Below are 10,240 nucleotides of genomic sequence, written 5' to 3' on the forward strand. Positions count from 1 at the left end.
GTAAATTGATACAGCCACTATGGCGAACAGTATGGAGGTTCCTTAAAAAACTACAAATAGAACTACCATACGACCCCGCAATCCCACTACTGGGCATATACCCTGAGAAAACCATAATTCAAAAAGAGTCATGTACCAAAATGTTCATTGCAGCTCTATTTACAATAGCCAGGATATGGAAACAACCTAAGTGTCCATCAACAGATGAATGGATAAAGAAGATGTGACACATATATACAATGGAATATTACACAGCCATAAAAAGAAATGAAATTGAGTTATTTGTAGTGAGGTGGATGGACCTGGAGTCTGTCATACAGAGTGAAGTAAGCCAGAAGCAGAAAAACAAATACCGTATGCTAACACATATATATGGAATCTAAGAAAAACAATGTCATGAAGAGACTAGGGGTAGGATGGGAATAAAACACAGACCTACTAGAGCATGGACTTGAGGATATGGGGAGGGGGAAGGTTAAGATGTGATGAAGTGATAGAGTGGCATGGACATATATACACTACCAAACGTAGGGTGGATAGCTAGTGGGAAGCAGCCTCATGGCACAGGGAGATCAGCTAGGTGGTTTGTGACCACCTAGAAGGGTGGGACAGGGAGATGCAAGAGGGAAGAGATATGGGAACATATGTATATGTATAACTGATTAACTTTGTTTTAAAGCAGAATCTAACACACCATTGTAAAGCAATTTTACTCCAATAAAGTTGTTAAAAGGAAATTATAATTTATTTATTTTTTTGTTTGCTCTGTAAGATTGCCTATTCACTATTTGCATTTTAGTAGTTTTTTTTTTTTTTTTTTTGAGGTACGCGTGCCTCTCGCTGTTGTGGCCTCTCCCGTTGTGGAGCACAGGCTCCGGAAGCACAGGCTCAGCGGCCATGGCTCACGGGCCCAGCCGCTCTGCGGCATGTGGGATCTTCCCGGACCGGGGCATGAACCCGTGTCCCCTCCATCGGCAGGTGGACTCTCAACCACTGCGCCACCAGGGAAGCCCTGCATTTTAGTAGTTTTAATAAAATTAGTTTTATTTTCTACTGAGGGCAAATGAATTTAAAATTTTTAAGTGTGATAATCTCTTAACTGCACATATCTGAAGCCCAGCTTTTCAATGGCTACAGTATCCAAGGCACCACTGCCTCCTTGTTGCAGTCTGGTGAATTGCAGGAAAATTTTCCAAATGATAAACAGTTTTTAAGATGTTACAAATGATAACATTATTATGTTACTTAGAAGTCTAAGAAGTGTAAGGAAAGAATTGTGCATCCCATATCATAAAATATTGAAGTGTAACAAGGTCTCTACATATTTTCTCATTGGTAGGATGAGAGTATTTGTTTTTCAGAATTTTACCCCATTTTCCACTTAATACCACTTTTGAAGGGGAAAAGGGTCTTGATTAACTGCAGAATTTGTCATCCACAGCATCTGCAGGAATTGCTCTGTCCCAGAGGAAAGTACGTCAGATCAGTGATCCTATTCAGCAGATCTTAATCCAGCTGCACAAAATCATCTACATCACTCAGGTCAGTGTGCTAGCTTTTTATTTCCTTTTTATCTTAAGTACAAGTTCGGTGCTAATATTGGTAAAGAACTACTTTGAGAAACTTTCAGCCCGAGTGATGCTTGTTCTTATTCTCTCCAACTACATATATTTGGGAACACTTTAGCTTAGCAGCAGAGCTGGGAAGGTCATAGGTTAAATGAAGCAGATATGTCAGGTTTTCCCTGTGACTCCTAACCTGCTCTTTTACTGTTAGTGCCCAACCAAAAACAAACTTCAACACAAATGGCCCTTTAATGTGGGGGTGAAAGTGGGGACAGACCTGGGCTACAGGAAAGAAAGGAAAATAGTTCCCTAATCCTGACGAGGCTGGGATAAAACCAAGACCTCTCAAAAAACTGAAAACACAAAATTCAGGATTTTAAAAACTTTTTCTAAATCTCAGTGACCCTTAGGCATTGGGGAAGTAATCACTGGTTACAAATTATTTACAGAAATCTTTCTAACAATAAGGAAGTTGAATGGTCATTTACCAAATTTAGGTACTGTTAATAAGAAAACAAATTTTGTAGATAAATAAGTGTAGATATTTGGACAAGAAAGTAACTATTATTTTGAAGTTTAAGACTGTATGTCTTAATATGTAGTTCATTCATTTGTTCATTTTTTCATTTAACATTTAATTACTAGATGCCTACTATGTACCAGCCATTATTCTAGGCACTTGAGACATATCAATGAGCAAAACATATAAACATTCCCTCACCCTAAGATTCAGAGACCCAGTCTGATGATTCTGTCAGTTGCCAATTGTGGCAATTCCAATTAAATATTAAGGTACTAAAGAGAAATATCATCAGGCCAGTGGAACAACTGGGCCCATTATAAGTCTAACTTGGGCTAATATGCCTCCCCCCTCAAAGAAGCAAACAAACAAAAAAACCCATTTTGATTAGTGTACCACAGTGGTATTATAAGGCTCTAGGAAATAGAGTCAGTTTATGACTGGTGTCAAGTATTCCCTGAAAACCTGTGTATTTCCTTCTTCTCTGTGAGCAGTCACCCTAATAAATAGCTGCAGGACTTTCTGGAGAAGGGTTGGAGGAAAGTTTATTTATTGTGTAGGTATAGCAATGTTTCAGGGCCCTTCCTCAAGGGGCCCCAGCTTTCACACTAATCAAGGGGCTTTTGGTCTTTGAATTGACCAACATCTGGAAACTATGTGAGAGGCAGTGACTCTCAATTGAGGGCAATAGCAGCTCAAATCACGTTTTTGTCTTTTCTGTTATATGGAGTTTCTTTTCTGTTATATGGATTAAGGAATACTCTAGAAGGATGACCACATGTTTCTTTCCCAAGAGCACCCCGATCAGTTAACTACCATCAAAGATCTCTGTGGGCCAGGCATTCTCATTAACAGTATACATCCCTGCCACCCTTTATGGTAAATGCTCCCAACTTGTCACTGGTGGTCAGGGGCTGCCTCTTGACCTCTGCTCCTCTGGGATCACATCATCCCCATTGGAACCTTGTACTTTAAGTGTCATATCTGGCCTACAAAGGAGAGCAACTGTAAAGTCTTCAAGGATGCTGGTTCTCCCCTCTCCAGTGTGTTTCTCACTGCTTTAGTGAAAGTGAAGCCGAACCTGGCCTCTGTACCCTGACACCGAATTAAATCTTGGACACAGAGTTTTGGGTGAAGTAGTAAAGAATAGGTTTATTGCTTTGCCAGGCAAAGGGGTCCACAGCAGGCTAATGTGCTCAAAACTCTGTGTCCCTACCTGGAGTGGGTAGTGAGGAGTTTTATGGGAATGGTTCAAAGAGGGCATCATTAGCTCGTGGACATTCTTCTGATTGGTTGGTGGTGAGGTAACTGGGAGTCAGCATCATCAACCTTCTGGTTCCAACCCGTCTGCGGTCTATGTGCTTTTGCGCAGCATACAGTTAACTTCTCACACCTGGTGGGTGTTTCAGTATCTGTAAAACAGCTCAAAGATGTTGTGTGTATCCCTTAATGGGGAGCCAGGACCCTGCCCCAAGGCTGCACTATTGTTTCTCTTGACTGCTCCTCCCTTGTCTCCGCATTCCCTCCCTTCCCTAATTAGCGACTGCTTGAATCTGCCAGTTGGAACTCAGCGAAGGTCATGGAGGCTGAATGAAACCTATTTCCTATAATCAAAGAAACAGGGGACACAGAAAGGCTTTTGTGCCCAGGAGCCCCACAGGGTCCTGTGTGGTATAAAAAGGAATGGTTTCCAAGTGTTCTTCCTGAACGAAATTGGGAAGTGAGTGTGCTGGTCACCCATGGTAAATCTATCCCAGCATTCCTGTCTCTCCAAGCCTTTGAATTCCCCTCTCCACAAGCAAGAGAAGCTCTGGCATTTTATCCTCATTAAATGTAGGCCACCATTGAATCCAGATTTTAGTACACCTCCAGCTGCACGAACTAATATAGTAAATCTAGACTCTCTAGTAAGTACACACATTTGAATGAATTCAGCTTGATATAGTGCTATATTTTATCCTTTTTGGCCTGACACCCTTAGAATCCACTCCTGCACATGTTCTCTGGGTTGCTGCTGATATGGAATAGCAATATCTTTTATGCAATTCTTTTGATGAAGAGCAGATAGGGAAGTGTACAAGTTCCCCTGGATTATTTTGAGATATGAACCTGTTGCTGACTTAAAGCTCACTGTTGTGGGTCTTAAGAGGAATGAGCATCCCTTTTTAAGATATTACCCCTTATCTGTCCTAGGTAAGGTTAGTATAGAGATTTGAAGCAAAATAAGTCTTCTCAGATGCAGGGTTTCAAGCTACTTCCACTGGCAATGATGGCTCAGAGTGAGTTGAGTTTCAAGACTGTCAGTTTTATCTGGGTCCAACAACATGTCCCTACTTGGAGCTTTAGTATCCTAATCTTTTTTTTTCTAACTTTTGCATGAGAAACTTGGTGAAATGTACATTCAGCTGACATTGTAATTCAGCAACCTGATCAATTAGATTTGTGTTTGATTATCAGCCATACCAGTGCTGTGGTATCAAGAAATACATTCTGTTAGGGCTGTCATGGAATCTTTCTGGCTCTTAGACTATGAATTGAGCTGAGATTTAAAGGACCCAGGCTTGTCATTGTCTCTCTGTAAGTGCCCCAGTGCATGTAAAGGACCTTCCCACCCCACCATCCTCGTAGTCTTCATACTGCCTGATGGTCAAGTGTAGCAGCCACTCAAGCTTCCAGGGCACTCGCTTCAGTTGGCTCTTCATCCAGGTGACAACTGACTAACTGTGAGGCCACTGCATGCCATGGATTACTATCATCCTCTGTCCTATTGGCAAACAACCCAGCAGTGGGCTCAGTTCCAAGGGTACAATCAAATCAATTTCCAAATGCCATCTCTATGGCTCCTCCTGGACATTCCTGGAACCAAATCTGTTTCAATGAGGGTCTATTCAGGGGACAGAAACCAAACTGATATCAACGGGGAAGGCTTCACATAAAGAATTGTTTAAGAATTACTAATAATAACAGGGTATTATCTACTGAGGAGGGGAAGAGAAATCTAAAGACTATAAGAAGAGCAGATAGGGAAGTCACTACTTATAGGGCTGAGGCAGAGCACCCAAGAAAGGAACAAAATAGAAGAGGACACCCTCATCCTGGGCTGAGGTCCAGACCTCACTGGAAAGTCAGAGAAATGTCCTGAGGTACTGTGCTGTAGACTTGCTGGAAATCACCATGTAAGTGTGGTGTGCTGGGAATTGCCCTCTAGGAACTGCCCTCTATGGGACCAGGGGAGGCTGCCCACTGGTAGGTGCTGCTCCATGGAACTCTCTGGAAAGCTGCCTGCAGGGTTGGTGGCACTGAATCTGGCTGGGGGTGAGCACCGCTGGGGGTCCCCATTCCTGCTGACCATTCACGGCTGCCAAACTAAGGCAAGGCAGGAGCATCACCAGAAAGACAGGCTCCATCCTCCACTAGTGCCCTCTGCAGACAGAGCTGAACATCCAGCCAGATGACAAGGGATATATGTTCCAGGGTCACAAGCAGGGCAAGGTGGATTTGGAGCTGAGAGTAAACAAACTGACAGCTGGCACAGTTAGCCTAGGGGCTTGACCAGGGACTAATTTATTTGGGACCTGCCCACCTCTAACTTCTCACTGTTTCCCCTTTGACTTCTGCCCAGGCTGGAGAGTAGCCTGGCACTTATCTATCAGGTTTGGGCTGTTTTTTTTGGGTTTTAAAAAAAATTTTTAACCAAATCTGGTATTCTTTTCAGTTACCCTGAGGGCCAGCCTTTTGAAGACTCAAGAGTCTAAAATTGATTACTCTTTTCTCCATTTTCTTCTGTCAACCTTTCCTTTAGGCAATCCTGCAGAACTGTCTACCTGATTAAATGAAAGTGAGTTAAGGGGCATAAGAACATAGGATGGGGGAGAAAGTTGGTTAATAAGTCAAAATATAATCTGCCATATCTCTACTGAGTAAAAATATTATATTCAAAAATACATTTCCATTTAAATACTGATATAGAAACATGGAGAAGAATTCTTAACTTTAGTGCTATGGAAATAACTTCAAATAGCTTATTGGTTACCTTAATGATTCACTACAAAATTGAGAGAAAATATCCTTTGAAATTTAAATATAATTTCCACATGCCTGTCCTGCTAATTTTTATATTAAAAAACTTTTAAAATGGATGTATTTTATTTCTTTATTGGAGTTCAAAGTATTATAAAGCAAGAATGAAACTATTATAAACACCTTATTATTATGCTCTTACACTGCCAGCATAACAAATGATTTCATATTTTTGGCAAGATGGAATTCCTTGCTACAAGTTAAGATATAACCATGGAGGTTGTAAAAATATATTTCCAGAATACTTTAAAGTTTATGACATTACTAATAGTAAGTAATGATTCCTCTTTGGGGAACCTTAAATTACACTGCTAACCAAAGTCACTGCCTTTCAAATAAAGGAGATAAATACAAGTCTAAACATTACATTCACGTATTTACTAACGCTTAAAGACCAAGATCAATTTTTTCTTTCTCATAATTGCAAAGGAAAATTTCTGAAAGTAAAATGGAACAGACAAACAAACAAAACACCCTTCTTGTTCACATATTTATTTACTAGATAAATTCCTGCAGACTTAAGCTGTGGTAACACCCTGAATTGTAGAGCCAGATCCCTTCTGACAAACAACAAGTAACTTTAAATGGGAAACTGCTTAATTTTGGCTGGTGGTGGCCTTATCCAGTTTCTATGGAGACAAATCTGTGGAAACCATCTAAAAGCAACTATTTTAAAAAACAGGATGTTAGAATCCTAACTCTGCCTTCAGTGATTTGACATCTGTTTTCATCAAAAATAAGATGGGACCTGCTGGAGAAGATGGTGGAAAGTAAGACGCAGAGATCACCTTCCTCCCCACAGATACCTCAGAAATACATCTATCCGTGGAACTGCTCTTATAGAATACCCACTGATCGCTGGCAGAAGACCTTGGACCTCCCAAAAGACAAGACATTCCCCACATACCTGGGAAGGGCAAAAGAAAAAAGAAAAAACAGAGACAAAAGAATAGGGACTGGACCTGCACCAGTGGGAGGGAGCTGTGAAGGAGGAAAGGTTTCCACACACTAGAAGCCCCTTCACGGGCCGAGACTGTGGGTGGCAAAGGGGGAAGATTCAGAGCCACGGAGGAGAGCGCAGCAACAGGGGTGCGGAGGGCAAAGCAGAGAGATTCCTGCACAGAGGATCGGTGCCGACCAGCACTCACCAGCCCGTGAGACTTGTCTGCTCACCCGCGGGGAAGTGTGGGGCTGGGAGCTGAGGCTCGGACTTCGGTCAGATGCTGGGAGAGTACTGGCAGCATGAACACAGCCTGAAGGTATTAGTGCACCATGGCTAGTCGGGAGGGAGGGAGTCCAGGAGAAGTCTGGAGCTGCCGAAGAGACAAGAGACTTTTTCTTGCCTCTTTGTTTCCTGGTGCACGAGGAGAGGGGATTAAGACCGCTGCTTAAAGGAGCTCCAGAGACGGGCGCGAGCCACGGCTATCAGTGCAGACCCCAGAGATGAGCATGAGATGCTAAGGCTGCTGCTACCACCACCAAGAAGCCTGTGTGCGAGCACAGGTCACTGTCCACACCACCCCTTCTGGGAGCCTGTGCAGCCCGCCACTGCCAGGGTCCCGGGATCCAGGGACAACTTCCCCGGGAGAAAGCATGGCATGCCTCAGCCTGGAGCACAGTCATGCTGGCCTCTGCCGCTGCAGGCTCGCCCCGCATCCATACCCCTCCCTCCCTCTGGCCTGAGTGAGTCAGAGCCCCTGAATCAACGGCTCCTTAAACCCCGTCTGGTCTGAGCAAAGAACAGACACCCTCGGGTGACCTACACGCAGAGGCGGGGCCAAATCCAAAGCTGAAACCCGGGCGCTGTGTGAACAAAGAAGAGAAAGGGAAATTTCTCCCAGCAGCCTCAGAAGCAGTGGATTAAAGCTCCACAATCAACTTGATGTACCCTGCATCTGTGGAATACCTGAATAGAAAACGAATCATCCCAAATTGAGGAGGTGGACTTTGGGAGCAAGATATATTATTTTTTCCCCTTTTCCTCTTTTTGTGAGTGTGTAAGTGTATGCTTCTGTGTGAGATTTTGTCTGTATAGCTTTGCTTTCACCATTTGTCCTAGGGTTCTGACTGTCCGGTTTTTGTTTTTTTTTTTTAACTTAAATTTTTTTTCTTAATAATTATTTTTAAATTTTATTTTAAAAACTTTATTTATTTTATCTTAATTTATTTTATTTTATCCTGTTTCTTTATTTCTTTCCTTCTATTTTTGCTCCCTTTTATCCTGAGCCATGTGGACGACAGGCTCTTGGTACTCCAGCCACAGGTCAGGGCTGTGCCTCTGAGGTGGAAGAGCCAACTTCAGTACACTGGTCCACAAGAGACCTCCCAGCTCCGCGTAATATCAAATGGCAAAAATCTCCCAGAGATCTCCATCTCAACACCAAGACCCAGCTTCATTCAACGACCAGCAAGCTACAGTGCTGGACACCCTATGCCAAACAACTAGCAAGACAGGAACACAACCCCAACCATTAGCAGAGAGGCTGCCTAAAATCATAATAAGGCCACAGACACCCCAAAACACACCACCAGACGTGGACCTGGCCACCAGAAAGACAAGATCCAGCCTCACCCACCAGAGCATAGGCACTAGTACCTTCCACCAGGAAACCTACACAACCCACTGAACCAACCTTACCCACTGGGGAGAGACACCAAAAACAACAGGAACTACGATCCTGCAGCCTGTGAAAAGGACACCCCAAACACAAGATAAGCAAAATGAGAAGACAGAAAAACACACAGCAGATGAAGAAGCAAGGTAAGCACCAACCAGACCTAACAAATGAAGAGGAAATAGGCAGTCTACCTGAAAAAGTATTCAGAATAGTGATAGTAAAGATGCTCCAAAAGCTTGGAAATAGAATAGAGAAAATGCAAGCAATAGTTAAGAAGAACCTAGAACAACTAAAGAGGAAGCAAGCAATGATGAACAACACAATAAATGAAATTTATAAAACTCTAGATGGGATCAATAGCAGAATAACTGAGGCAGAAGAACGGATAAGTGAGCTGGAAGATAAAATAGTGGAAATAATTACTGCAGAGCAGAATAAAAAAAAAGAATGAAAAGAACTGAGGACAGGCTCAGAGACCTCTGGGACAACATTAAATGCACCAACATTCGAATTATAGGGGTCCCAGAAGAAGAAGAGAAAAAGAAAGGTACTGAGAAGATATTTGAAGAGATTATAGTTGAAAACTTCCTTAATATGGTAAAGGAAATGGTTAATCAAGTCCAGGAAGCACAGAGAGTCCCATACAGGATAAATCCAAGGAGAAACACCCCAGACATATATTAATCAAACTATCAAAAATTAAATACAAAGAAAACATATTAAAAGCAGCAAGGGAAAAACATCAAATAACACACAGGAGAATACCCATAAGGTTAACATCTGATCTTTCAGCAGAAACTCTGCAAGCCAGAAGTGAGTGGCAGGACATATTTAAAGTGATGAAGGAGAAAAACCTACAACCAAGATTACTCTACCCAGCAAGGATCTCATTCAGATTTGGTGGAGAAATTAAAACCTTTACAGACAAGCAAAAGCTGAGAGAGTTCAGCACCACCAAACCAGCTTTACAACAAATGCTAAAGGAACTTCTCTAGGCAGGAAACAAAAGAGAAGGAAAAGACCTACAATAGCAAACCCCAAACAATTAAGAAAATGGTAATTGGAACATACATATCGATAACTACCTTAAATGTAAACGGATTAAATGCTCCCACCAAAAGACAGAGACTGGCTGAATGGATACAAAAACAAGACCCATATATATGCTGTCTACAAGAGACCCACTTCAGACCTAGGGACACATACAGACTGAAAGTGAAGGGATGGAAAAAGATATTCCATGCAAATGGAAATCAGAAGAAAGCTGGAGTAGCAATTCTCATATCAGACAAAATAGATTATAAAATAAAGACTATTACAAGAGACCAAGAATGACACTACATAATGATCAAGGGATCAATCCATGAAGAAGATATAACAATTGTAAATATTTATGCACCCAACATAGGAGCACCTCAATACATAAGGCAAATACTAACAGCCATAAAAGGGGAAAT

General features: G+C 42.1%; 1 protein-coding gene across 1 annotated transcript in view; it reads left to right on the forward strand.

The window, feature by feature from the left end:
- Positions 1–10,240, forward strand: part of NEK10 (NIMA related kinase 10) — a 325,365-nt gene that overhangs the window by 274,512 nt on the left and 40,613 nt on the right. Inside the window, exon 33 of the mRNA XM_028479673.2 lies at positions 1,442–1,542. Within this exon, the coding sequence (XP_028335474.1) occupies positions 1,442–1,542 (101 nt within the window). The remainder of the gene's footprint in view (positions 1–1,441; positions 1,543–10,240) is intronic.

The sequence above is a fragment of the Physeter macrocephalus genome, chromosome 18 (genome assembly GCF_002837175.3).
Source record: "Physeter macrocephalus isolate SW-GA chromosome 18, ASM283717v5, whole genome shotgun sequence".
In the NCBI taxonomy this organism is placed as follows: domain Eukaryota; kingdom Metazoa; phylum Chordata; class Mammalia; order Artiodactyla; family Physeteridae; genus Physeter; species Physeter macrocephalus.